This window comes from Schistocerca americana, chromosome 1, assembly GCF_021461395.2.
Source record: "Schistocerca americana isolate TAMUIC-IGC-003095 chromosome 1, iqSchAmer2.1, whole genome shotgun sequence".
In the NCBI taxonomy this organism is placed as follows: Eukaryota; Metazoa; Arthropoda; class Insecta; order Orthoptera; family Acrididae; genus Schistocerca; species Schistocerca americana.
In genome coordinates this window covers 149080206-149094467 of record NC_060119.1, presented here as the reverse complement: position 1 = coordinate 149094467, position 14262 = coordinate 149080206, and the positions used below count along the sequence as shown (strand labels likewise).

Here is a 14262-nt window from a genome sequence, read left to right as displayed (position 1 = left end):
ATCTAGTGTGTTATTCATTTTATCAATATGTATGAACAGAATAATAGTTTTATATGTTATGATGCGGTACCATAACCAGAAAACTTTTATGTATGAACAGGTACAGTAAAACACGAAAAATAATCAGTACACCAGAAGTGACTGAGCAGCACCTCTGCGCGGTAGTAGTGGTCAGTGCAGGCCAGGACAGTGCTGTCGCTGCTGGAGTACTGGTTATTCTCAGTGTTTTGCTGGCCCTGTTAATATACACTGATAAAACATGTATCACACTAGACTAATTCAGGACCACTCGGTCAAATAGACATAGAAAACTATTCTTTTTGTAATCAGAAACATCCAAAAACTTTGTCAATCAATGCCAAACTGAATAACTGCTTGCATAAGGGACAGAGGTGGACCAGTACATTATTGACTTGCTTAATTTTTGAAGCTCTTCCCCTTCAATAAATCATCCAGTTTTAGGAAATTATAATCATTTGTTTGTCTGTACTTGTAGATCACATATACTGATTTCCATCGAGTTTGGATAATTCCTTTGTGGTCCATCATTCCTTTATTTTAGGATGTCTATGTGTGTCTTTGTGTGAATATTATTAATGATAATGGGAAAATTCGTTGCTGCTGTCAGTTTCAGTGGGCCTAGCACTTTGACAGGAGGAGATTATTGCCCGTCACAATATGTTGGGATCACTGAAATATTCCTTATAATCCAATGTTTATTTTTGTTTCTACTGGGAAACTTTGAGCTACATTTTTCCATGTATTAATAAAATTGCTTGCCAAGGATTTAATAATTTCAATGAATAATTTTGAGGTGTTGCTACTTTGTAATTTCGTTACCCTTGTGCTCTAACTGAAAATAAACAATAGCTCCTGTTTCATGTCAGTATTTATAGACTCCTCCATCCTCCCCTTTCCCTTATTTCCATTTGATATATATATATATATATATATATATATATATATATATATATATATATATATATAAAGGGAAACATTCCACGTATGTATATATATATATATATATATATATATATATATATATATATATATATATAAAAATAAAGGGAAACATTCCACGTAGGAAAAATATATCTAAAAACAAAGATGATGTGACTTACCAAATGAAAGTGCTGGCAGGTCGACAGACACACAAACATACACACAAAATTCAAGGTTTCGCAACAAACTGTTGCCTCATCAGGAAAGAGGGAAAGACGAAAGTATGTGGGTTTCAAGGGAGAGGGTAAGGAGTCATTCCAATCCCGGGAGTGGAAAGACTTACCTTAGGGGGAAAAAAGGACGGGTATACACTCGCACACACACACATATCCATCCACACATATACAGACACAAGCAGACATATTTAAAGACAAAGAGTTTGGGCAGAGATGCCAGTCGAGGCGGAAGTGCAGAGGCAAAGATGATGTTGAATGACAGGTGAGGTATGAGTGGCGGCAACTTGAAATTAGCGGAGATTGAGGCCTGGTGGGTAACGGGAAGAGAGGATATATTGAAGAGCAAGTTCCCATCTCCGGAGTTCGGATAGGTTGGTGTTGGTGGGAAGTATCCAGATAAGCCGGACGGTGACTGATTGAAGGTTTCCTTAATATGTGAACATAGTCTTTAACAGAATATAACACAAGCTTTGAATGTAATTTTAATAACCTAAAAGATAATGTTAAGTGTTGTAGTCATTGTCTTCTGGGTTTCAGTGAAATGAACAAGTCACCGGTACTACTATTTTTCCTGCAGTCAAAAGCTGTATATTAGATACATTTAAACAGTGGAGACTCTGTGATGGAATAAGAACAATATGAAAGAAATTATATTACTATTCACCAGACAGAGAAGGTGTTTAGTGGAAGACAGACACATTGAAAGGAGACTGTTAGATAATACCAACTATCAGACAGAGTCCTTGTCTTCTCCAGGTGCTAAGGTGATGACATTAGGTGTGGGTGTGTGTATATGTGTGTGTGTGTGTGTGTGTGTGTGTGTGTGTGTGTGTGTGTTTAGCTTATAATATCTAACAGTATTCTTTCAATGTTCCTCTCTATCGCTCAGCACCAATATGTGATGAGTAGCAACCTAATCCTGTTTCATACTGTTTTTATAGATTTGACGTTCTTAAAATGCTTAAGGTGCCAGTGTTACAAAATTGTATGTAAAAATTTAATCATTCAAAGTGAAATAAAGATTTCCTAGCATACAGTGAAATCATTTGAACCCCAAAATCAGGCGAAGTAAATGTACAGGTTAGGGAGGAACCATGTGTTATCATTCATAAGACCTGAAATGGCATGTTGACCAGTCACTGTTGTAGGAGGCACTCTAATGTAGGAAAATAAATAATACAAGGGACCTTCAAAAAGTAATTACTCGATATTATGGCATGCCAAGTAACTTTTACTGAATGCTGCACTACATATCTACGTGACACAGTTACATGACATACTTGACACTATTTTTCAATGAAGTCACAGTGGGGAAACACTACCACTGATTCAGTTACTCAGTTTCCTCGATGATAGGAAACTGTTTCTTGGTCAGGGAGCCATTCGAGAACTGTTGTGTGAACATACTCATTGTTGCAAAATCTCTTTCCTCCCAGATGTTCTTTTAGCTGAATGAAAAGACTTACTGCACATTGTTGGCTGTGGTCAGTGTCAATGTCCTTTTGTCCAGGTAAGCCTCACCCATGTCTGTGTAGCCGTTGTCACTATGGCCTTTCATTGTTTCACTATCAGATTTTCACAGTGAATCCACGTGTAATTAATAAGTTTTGCCTACAAGAATGTTACTGTCTAGCGTAGTTCAACTTTAGAGTATGTTTCCAGTTGCAGTGTCCTTTTCCTCTCTCCTTGAAATGCACACTGTCATTCACACTGCAGCAGAACAGTCTCTGCAGGAAACTCTGAACTTTTACTCTCTTCTGACTATGAGCCACAGTTGTTGTACAATGGTCATAGCTTGGGAGATGTGTAACTTACATTTAGAAGTCCGTTGATAACTTTTTTTGGGTGGGGATTATGTATCTACTTTCGTCATTGGCTATAACATTGAATTTAATTAGTGCTTTATCTTAATATAGGGAGAGAGTTGAATAAACTGTTGTGTAACATATTATTACAGGTTTGTGTGGGTGATATTTGCTCTCTTAACCATCATCCACATTTATGCTAACTTCAAAGCTGTACAGTCCCTGACACTGACAACACTGAACCATACCAGATATTGCATCATTCTTGATACGTTGAAAGAAGAGGGTAATAAATTTATTATTGAGTCACCAAAAAATGTCAACAGACGGGAACTTAGCTTTTCTATTAATGGTGAGTAAAGAGTTATATTGTGCATACTTTAATCATGGGCAATGTGCAAAGCGGTGGCATTAGGGGCCATCCCATGTGTCACAAGTTGTCACGATCAAGATCTCATATATGAAAACATGTATACAGAACTTAATTATTGTCGCTAGTAAAAGAAACTTAGCAGCAGACGTTTCACAGTAAACTGTTAACCTACCTGCTGAACTACTAATTGGTGTTAACTGACGTTGATCTTGGGATAATGTCAGACATAAGGCATGGTTCACACTGAGATGACACAATATGCGACATGACTTGTGATGAGACGCAGAAGCAGCCTGCATCGATGGAACATGTAGAAACATAATAGTGCCAACATAACTAGTTCACAGTGGGCCGACAATCTTGCGACACAGAGTCACCTCTGTTGGATTGCCTGGCACAACACTTGAGTGCTTGTTGCTGCAAGAACTTTTCTTAATACAAAGGGAGGGAAATTTCAAGTCATCAGATGTGTCTCAAAACAGTTGTTTCACATCCACCTTTATTGTTAGTATTTCAGTAAAACTTTTACTTTTCAAGTAAAGAATTAAAAACCTCTGTTTTGTGATGCAAGTGTGTTTTGTGATATGCAGGCTTCCTTGTTTGACTTTGAGGAAACTCTCCAGTAAACAAAAAAGTTGATTTTTATGCCTCTGACAATGTGGTATTACAGCTTGATAATGAACTGGTTTTTGTTTCATTATTGCCCATAGTTATTGTGATATGTCACAAATAAGTAAATCACCAGGCATATTTTGAAAAATTTGCAGTGAAGAATATAATTGCTGGCCAGTTTACATTGGTGGGTTTTAGGTCATAGATTGCTGTGTAATGTATTGAAATTGTTTTAGTGGTGGAAGGAGAGCAGTACATCTTTCCATTCTTGAGAAAGAAACACGAGATATGTTGACGATTGTCCTTGGTGAGGTTGGCAAATGTGTGACACTACTGCTACCTGCTGTAGCATGCTTGCTATGCAGAGTCCGTAGCTTTACCGAGTGCTGCCGATACAAGCCTAAGCTGGAAATCGTAGACACAGGGAGGCATCAGCTAATGTGCTGACTTAATGTTTTTTCAGTCTATGCTCTCTGATTTCAGGGAATTTTGTGACAGGTGTAAAACAGATCTGAAAGCTGTATTCATGTTACTGAATTTGCAGATGGATGAAGCCGAGGAGGACACATTGGAATTTTTCTTATCATCATGGGCATCTTCCATTTCTTCAAACACATTGTCTATGACTACACTGAGTTCACCACTCACTGCTACACCATCAGTAGTGACTGATCTCACTTTAGATCCAGTAACACTTCTTCTGAATTCCCCCAAGATAATCGTATATTACTTTGCAAAATTGAACAGTTGTGGAAATACTACCCCACCTTTATTAATTTGCAATCATAATTTATAAATGCACCACATGGAATAAAGCACCATTCTAGGTGGTAATACAAAGAATAAACTTTTCATGATGGTACTTTAAATGAAATTCACACGCACAACTTATCCTCTTGTAATGAGTAACTTCCCAACACGAGAAAGAGTAAAGCAAAAAGTAGTATCTTATTTTGTCAGAGTAGCTGAAACTATATAGGGAGGTTGCTTCAAAAAGTGGAAATGGTCTGGACTCATTATGAAGAATTCGCATAATTTTTCGTGTTGACAGACCTCACGAGAAACCATAGCCGAATTAAGTTTCATATTTATAGCATTGTATGGGCGCATTCTACTAGTTCCATCACTTTCTTAAGTTTTCTAAGCTTTAAATGATGATATCCCACAATAACATCCTTTTAGGAAGAACTCATGATTGCAAATTAACCAGAAGCAGAAACATGGTTCTTGCTGTCTTATTTCCTGTTCTTCGGCAAGTCGCATCGCATTTAGTATCACCTCATTGTGAGCCATGCATACAATAAGACAGAAAGATAATGATATGAAAGAAGCTAAATGAAATATGTTGGAGCACTACTTACGGCAGTAAATGATGATGTACATGGACAGAAGAGAGAGTTTATGATAAAAGTGACTGGTATGACAACACAACTTCCCCCTCCCCTCCCCCTCCCCCCCTCTCTCTCTCTCTCTCTCTCTCTCTCTCTCTCTCTCTCTCTCTCTCTGTCCCCCCTTCTCTCCCCTCGCCACCCCTCGCCTCCCCTCTCCTCTCCCTCTCCCTCTCTCTCCCCTCTCCCCCTCTCCTCTCCTACTCCCCCTCCCACTCCCCCTGCCCTCCTTCCCTCCCTCCTAATGGAAATACTGAATAAACTTCAGTGAAACTTCCTTACAGATTTGAACAGGAGATGTTTACAGGATAAATTATGCTGAATTTTTTTCCTTGGCACTTATCTATCACAGTGTGCATACTGGACTAGCACTGGGCAGTGATTTTAAAAATCCTTGCCCATCCACTCACATTAAGGTTTTCCATTGTTTCTCAAAATTGCTTAAATCAAACGTCATGGTGTTTTATTAATGTACACAGCCATTTTACTTCACCATCCTCCCCTGATTAGAGCTTGTGTTCTGTCCCTGATGACCTGATCAGCAACAGGATGTTAAAACACTTAATCATCCCATCCCAGTATTGTAGATCATCATTTCTTCAGTTGTGGTTTTTGCCAAGCACGCTTGTACTTCAGGGGTAGTAGTGCCGTGGAAGATACTGGTGCAATATTTTAACGTGTGTGCCACCATCCCTCAACATCAGGGAGGGATGACACATCGGGAAGGGATGACTGCTATGATAACAAGCACTTCAAAGTTGCTTCTGTCAGTCACCATTACTGTATAGTCACTACAACAGTGACGGGTGCTAGCTATATAAAAATTAAGATGATAGCTGTGAAATTTGCACTGGCAGCGTCCCAGATACTCACACTTATATCCAGAGAAATAAATTTAGTAAACCACTTTTGAACCATACCATGAGATGAAGTAACTTTCCATTCTACTTCACTTTTCCTTCCACTTCCCTATCATTCTCCACCCATGGAGCAGAGCTTTTATTAACATTCATTGTTAAATGGTTTTCCATGTGTGTGTGATTTAAACCATTCTTAATGAAGTGGTAACACAGAGAACAAACCATATTTCTTTGAGTATAAACTAAAGAGATGTCTAAAATCAGATATAGAAGATTGGCAGTTCATGTTGTGCTGTTGGTCTTGACAGATGTCTTGTCCAGTTGCTATGCAGCCTGAATGCAAGGCTGACCACCTCTGGTTGCAAAAGTTGCTTGTGTGTAGAAGTTTGGATGTATTTGTTGGAGACATATCCTTGTTGTCATTTGCTGTTTTCTGTATTTTTAATTTACTATGTTTGATTCTCTTCTTTTTTGTGCTGACGTGGTCAGATGCCATCATAACAAATGGTCCAGTATTCCTCTTTTCCTCTTGCCTCCAATGCCCAGCTGGTAAAGCTTGGACAGTCCTGCCATCTGGAACATTTTGGCAAATGATGGAGTTATTGGTTGTGGTGTTGTGTGACATGTTCCGATCATATTCTGTTCACTTAAAAAAGCAACCTTTTTCTACACTATTTGAGATGAAAACAGATCATTTTATTTTTTCTGGTTTTAAGTCCACTGCATCTTTAGATAGTGGAGCATATTCTTGTTGAAGTGTGGAATGAATTTGTGTATATTTATTCTTACCTTTATTTTGATGTAGTCTGTTGCCTGCTCTGTAGGACCGAGCGAGGTGGCGCAGTGGTTATACACTGGACTCGCATTCGGTAGGACGACGGTTCAATCCTGCGTCCGGCCATCCTGATTTAGGTTTTCCGTGATTTCCCTAAATCACTCCAGGCAAATGCCGGGATGGTTCCTTTCAAAGGGCACGGCCGACTTCCTTCCCCATCCTTCCCTAATCCGATGAGACCGATGACCTCGCTGTCTGGTCTCCTTCCCCAAACCAACCAACCAACCAACCTGCTCTGTACTGTTAGCTTTTTCAATTTTTTTTTTTTTTCTTTTTTTTTTTTTTTTTTTTGGCTTGTACAAACAATATTGATTGCTTAGGCTAATGATTAGTTCAGTTGTACACCTAATCTGAATAATTTCTCCATAAAATTCTCAGTTTGAAAACACCACATTGTAGTCTTAACTCTGAGCAGACGCTCCTACATATAAAGTGCGCCAACCAGAAATAACACTGTCTTGTACCATTCCATTGTTGTTTTACAATTGTGAGCCCATACTTATTCCTTCATTATTGCTTCAGCAAGTGCATTGATAAGTTTATGTTGTCATGCATCAAAGCTAGCAGCTGTAATAAAATACAAACAGCGAGCCAGGTGAGAAAAAATTTAAGATCCTTGTAAGAAAATGCTGCAGATTCTGAGCTAGCAGCACTACACTAAAGTGAATTAGTTGTCTATGAGATAATTAATAATCGAATAAGCAGTTGGCGGGGATCTGATGCAGCTGCACTGCGCTTGTTGATGCTCCATGTAGGTCACTAGTGTGGGGTAACACTTGGACATGCCAACAAAGTGATACAATGAAAATTTATTTTATTATTGTTTAATTAAACAGTGATTTAGCTCATATAATATACGTTTATTTAATCTTTGTTTAATTAAACTACGATTAAACTGTGGCTTATGTTATAACTTCAAGTTGAACAAATATATTTCAAGGAAGACGCAATACATGAAAGTCACAGATCAAGTAAACAGAGTAAGACGTGTGTACACATTAACAGTCAAATCATAACTGAGTCCGAGTCTAGCGGCCGCTGGCTGGCTGGCCGCTTAGGTGGCGCTGCTGCTGCATGGCTGGCAGGCAGCGCCACATGTAGAGGACGCACGTAACTTTGAAAGATCAGCGAGTCACAACACTTTTCCCCCCTTTTGAAGTTTTTGGTTCAAATGGCTCTGAGCACTATGGGACTCAACTGCTGAGGTCATTAGTCCCCTAGAACTTAGAACTAGATAAACCTAACTAACCTAAGGACATCACAAACATCCATGCCCGAGGCAGGATTCGAACCTGCGACCGTAGCGGCCTTGCGGTTCCAGACTGCAGCGCCTTTAACCGCACGGCCACTTCGGCCGGCTTTGAAGTTTTTGCACAGGTCCTGATGGAGGTGGCCTGTAGATTGCTAACGTCCATAGGTGTTGTTTGGCTGGCCTTAAAGTCTCGAGGAGGAGGCTTCCCATACGGACGGAAGTGTCCCCGATGATAACGGGTTGAGATGACAGGAGACGTGGGGGTCGAATCTGCTGGGGCCCTGTGCACTAATCTGCCCGTTGCAGCAAGTCCGGTTGTTATAACAGGAGACATGGGCGATGTGTCCGCGTCCGTAGGAGAAGGAGGCGAGTAGCGTTGCTCCGACAGATGATGGTCATCTGGTTCCTGCATGGGCATGTCTCCTGGCGGTGTCAGTTCTTGTGCTGGCACTGATATAATGGTGAGAGGGCTGTGTTGTGAGTAATGAGAGATTTCAGTATCCCGAGCGTCAGGTAGAACCAAAGGTGGTGCAGCGGCATCCGGAATAGGCATTGCCAGCACACGAGGCCGAAGCTGATCTGAATGACGCACTGCAACACCTGTGTCCATCTGGATTTCATACAGGCGTTGGCCACGGTGTCATAAGATGCGGCCAGGACTCCATTTTGGCCACCTGCCATATCCCCGTACCCATACAAGGTCGTCGGTGGTGAACCGGCCAAGCGAAGGCACCCGCGGCCATGAAGTGGAAGGCCACAGAAGATAAAGTAGCGTGCGGGGCTGTTGGCCATGTAAGAGCTCAGCCGGGATGTGGTTGCCCGTGGGGGTGAAACAGTAAGAAGCCAGAAATTGTAGAAGCGCATCATCAGCAGCAGAAGAAGTCAGGAGTTTCCTCATATGAGCCTTAAATGTGCGGACCAGTCGTTCAGCCTCACTATTTGACTGTGGATGGAACGGAGGGGCCGTGACATGCATGACGCTGTGACGGGCACAAAAATCCGCAAAATCGGAAGAGGCAAATTGCGGACCATTTTCAGTAACAAGAGTAGAGGGAAGGCCTTCCAAAGAGAAAATGCGAGCTAGAGCATTGGTGGTTGCCGCTGTGGTAGGCGACGTGCAACGGACAATGAAAGGAAAGTTAGCGAGAGACACCCCAGTGCCCTTGGTGAAGGAGGCGCAAGACCAAAGCACGCAAAGACACAGGTACCACAACACGCGGCGAAGCATTTTCGGTGGAAAGGAGGATAACACCATCCCTAGCCGTGAGGCAGTAACGCAGAGCGTAGTAGTTCCGCAACAGATCAGAAGTCTTAGTGGACGGATTATCTGGCCAACCCTTCTGAATACAGCATAAAACCCGCGAGAGGGTAGGGTTAGAACCCGTAGCAGCCGCCAGCCAGTCCCCGGTGATGGGGAACCCGTCCACAACCCGCTGCTCGGCAACATCCAGGTGGAAACACGAAAGTTCGTCCCTATTGAATGCGAGATCAGGACCTATGGGAAGGCAAGACAGTGCATCAGCATTCACATATTGAGCCGTCGGCTGGAAATGAATCTCGTAATTGAAACGAGACAAGTAAAGAGCCCAACGCTGGAGGCGGTGTGCAGCCTTGTCGGGAAGTGACGTTGATGGATGAAACAAGGAAACAAGTGGTTTGTGATCCGTAACAAGATGAAATTTGGATCCATAGAGAAAAACGCCAAACTTATGAAGAGCATAAATAATGGCCAAAGCTTCTTTTTCAATTGAGAATACTTTTGTTGGGCATTCATGAGCGTTTTGGAGGCATAAGTAATGGGTTGTTCAGAACCATCAGAAAAACGGTGCGCAAGGACTGTACCGACCCCGTATTGAGAGGCGTCCGTGGCAAGAACAAGATGTTGGCCAGATCGATAAGTAGCCAGGCACGGGGCCTGTTTCAGCATAGTCTTCAGTTTCTGGAAAGCCGCATCGCGTGACATGGACCAGTGAAAAGGCATGTTTTTATGCAACAGGCGATGCAATGGCTGAGCCACCGAAGCAGCAGATCGTAAAAACTTGTGATAGTATGCTATTTTCCCCAAGAAGGCCTGCAGTTCCTTAACAGATGTAGGGCGAGGAAGGGTATCAATCGCAGCGACAGTTTGCTGAAGCAGACGAATACCATCCCGAGAAAGTTGGAAACCCCAAGTACGTGATAGATGCCTGAAAAAAGTTTGATTTCTGAAGATTACACTTAAGACCGGCAGTCTCTAAGACATGAAAAAGTCTGTGGAGATTTTGAAGATGTTCGTCAGTGGTGGAGCCAGTGACAACAATGTTGTCCTGGTAATTTATACACCCAGGGACAGTGAGCAATAATTGTTCCAAGAATCGCTGAAAGAGAGCGGGGCACTGGCAACCCTGAATGGCAATCGTTGGTATTGATAGAGGCTGAAAGGCGTGGTAAGGCCCAGAAACTGCTGGGAAGCAGCGTCGAGAGGAAGTTCATGATAAGCTTCTGACAGGTCAAGTTTAGAAAAATTCTGGCCCCCAGGAAGTTTAGTGAACAACTCTTCAGGTCAAGGCATAGGGTAAGTGTCGATAAAGCATTGAGCATTTACAGTGGCTTTGAAATTGCCACAGAGACGAATATCACCATTTGGTTTAGCAATGACAACGACAGGAGAGGACCACTCACTGGAAGTGACAGGAAGCAAGACCCCTGAAGCAGTGAGACGATCCAGCTCCCGTTTGACCTGATCACGAAAGGCCACAGGAATGGTCCGAGCCCGAAAAAACTTAGGCCGAGCAGTGGTTTTGAGCGTGATTTGAGCTTCAAAGTCGTTTGCGCAGCCTAACCCGGGAGAAAAAAGGGACGAAAATGTCGTTGGCAAGGGATCCAATTGAGCATAAGGAATAGCATCAGAGACGATATTGACAGAGTCATCTATGGAGAAGCCAAAAACGTGAGAGGCATCGAAACCAAAAAGATTCTCTGCGTCACTATGGTCGACCACAAATATTGGAACAGTGCGAACGACAGATTTGTAAGATACCTCAGCATCAAATTGTCCCAAGAGAGAAATCTACTGTTTATTGTATGTCCATAATTGCCTAGTGACAGGTGACAGGATTGGAGAACCCGACTGAAGATACGTGTGAGAATTGATGGTAGTGGCAGCAGAACCAGTATCCACCTGCATGCGAACATCTCGACCAAATGAGGAATAACTTCCCTGGAAGGGAAGAAGTACAATTGACAGACAACACAGAATCAGAATCAGCGTCATGTTCATGAACATCATCTATGTGGTCGGATTTGCAAACGGATGACACATGACCCTTTTTTTTGCATTTGTGACACACAGCCCAAAGTTGTGGACAATCTTCTCGTGAATGTTTCGTAAAACACCGCGGACATGAAGGGAATTGCCGTGGGTTTTGTTGCAGTTTCTTAGAGGTTTGTTGACGCTTAGGCCGAGGCTGCGCTTGGGAGCATACTGTGGCCACGTCGGCCGACGGGGACACACCACACGCTTCATCAACATCGCACAGAGGTTGTATTTCCCTGACGTCGCCCCATGCCTCTATTTGCGCTCCAGCGGCACAAGAAATTTCAAAGTATTGAGCGATGGATAGGACTTCATCTAGAGTCGGATTTGCCAACTGAAGGGCACATTGCCTAACTTCTTTGTCGGGTGCCAATCGGATAATAGCATCCCGTACCATGGAATCGGCGTGGGATTCTTTGGGAACTTTAGTAACAAATTGACACTTTCTACTGAGGCCGTGAAGTTCAGCAGCCCATGCGCGATAGGATTGATTCGGTTGTTTTTGACAATGATAAAAGGCAGCACGAGAGGCTACCACATGTGTTTGCTTTTGAAAATAGACAGAAGTGAGCACATTTCAGCGAAGGACAAAGACGCAGGATCTTTCAAAGGAGCCAATTGCGACAACAACTGATACATTTGAGGTGAAATCCATGAGAGAAACAGAGACTTACATATTTGTTTGTCTGCGACATGAAATGCCAAGAAGTGCTGTCGAAGACGTTTTTCATAATCAGACCAGTCTTTCGCCGTCTCTTCGTAAGGAGGAAAAGGAGGTAGAGACAACAACAAGAGATGCCCCGCATCTGATGCTGCGACAAAATCACGAATCGCATTTGTGAGAAGCGTTTGCTGTTCTATGAGACCCTGCAATAGTTGCTCTAAAGTAGCCATAGAAACATGTGGGTCAACGGTGGAAAAGAAAAATCACTACCTCGTCGCTAATTGTTATAACTTCAAGTTGAACAAATATATTTCAAGGAAGACACAGTACATGAAAGTCACAGATAGTGTAAACAGAGTAAGACATGTGTACACTTTAACAGTCAAATCATAACTGAGTCCGAGTCTAGCGGCCGCTGGCTGGCTGGCCGCTTAGGTGACGCTGCTGATGCATGGCTGGCAGGCAGCGCCGCATGTAGAGGACGTGTGCAACTGCGCGGCAGCACTTTGAAAGATCAGCAAGTTACAACAGTTTATCTTACACATTCTAATCATGGTAATATAAAAACAGGAATTTTTTAGACATGTACAAAGCACTCCACAGACTCGCTTGTGTTATGAAAATCGGCGCGCCCACTCCAGGGTGATCTTATGTTAAACAGCATTCCCTCTTTCATAGGGGAACACATTTCCCATTCACAGCTTGATAGTGCCTCTTTATAATTTTCTATCACCTTCCCTAAATCCTTTTACTTTCTCCATATCGACAGGTACCTAACATTTATATGTGCTTTTCATTTTCCGTTTGATAAATGCAACTTTCAGAAATTAAAAAATTCCCCATAATTTTGAATTGTCAATTCTATGTTGTGTAATCTATTCAACAGTTTGGACAATAATTGGAGACATGTTATCACTTTTTTATGTATTTCACTTCATAGGGGTAGACTTTTTGTCCTTGTGAGATAGGGCAACTGTTAATTAGTTAAAACTGAATATTTATGCTACTTAAATGTGAAATTCTTGCGAATACAAGGCCAGCGAGTAAATTTGCTGTCTTAACAGTTTCATTGCTCATAAGAGATGTTAATGGCTTATGGCCTGTATAGCAGTTGTTTCCTCAAGGTGAGAATGCCATTTTAAATAGCCAATACTACCACCATTACAGAGTACTTTGTTATTAAATAATTGTGTTGACACATACTGAACTTTGCTTGTGGAATCTATAGCCAAACATATTTCATTTCTTGGCCACTCTGTCTCTTGAAACACTTTGTACCTCGTCCTGTATCCAGAATAAAGGTGACACATCAAGCTATTTGTGTAGCTGTCTTTAATACTCTGAAATTCACTCGTACGTTCTCTGCTTGATGACCATGATTTATTTTGTTTACTCAAATTAATTTAATTTCAGAAATTCATAACGTGATCCCTGGTATATTTCTGCTGATACCTGTCGAGGTAAAGAAATTAAGTTGTTTGTTATCACTAAGTTCTGGGCATTGTTGGAAACAACTTCTTCTTCTTCTTCTACCAACTTTTCATAATGTCAATGGTCTCATATATGGAATTTTAAAGAAAGGCTGATGATCTTTAATTTGTATCTTGCATACATACTTCACTATTATGCTTGTTCTCAGTGAATACACTTTTTCACATCCACTTATGAAAGGCATTTCTCTTCTTTAAAAGTCATGACATTTCAGTGCTCTTTTAGACTATTTCAGTATACAGTAGAGATGTGTCAGCTCCCGTGTATTGACTTCTGCTGGTAACTCCTCCTCCTAAAGAATTTGTGTCTAGAAATCTTTTCCTTTAAATAGGAGTGTATGAGTTTGAAGTGCTCCTAAAATGCTGTGGAGCTCACATTATATTATATACAGGAAACTGTTTAAATTCTAAATTAAAAGCAGCAAGTTGAGGAACAAATAAAGCATATATCTAAAGGATAGGCTAATGTTAAATGAGGGTGGTGTATTTGCCACAGTTGGTAAGAAGCTC

The 14262-nt window shown here is 41.6% G+C and overlaps 1 protein-coding gene across 1 annotated transcript in view; it reads left to right on the top strand.

Moving 5' to 3' along the window:
* LOC124620854 (RUS family member 1) overlaps positions 1-14262 on the top strand; it is a 122321-nt gene that overhangs the window by 68989 nt on the left and 39070 nt on the right. Inside the window, exon 6 of the mRNA XM_047147098.1 lies at positions 3136-3335. Coding sequence (XP_047003054.1) covers positions 3136-3335 — 200 coding nt within the window. The remainder of the gene's footprint in view (positions 1-3135; positions 3336-14262) is intronic.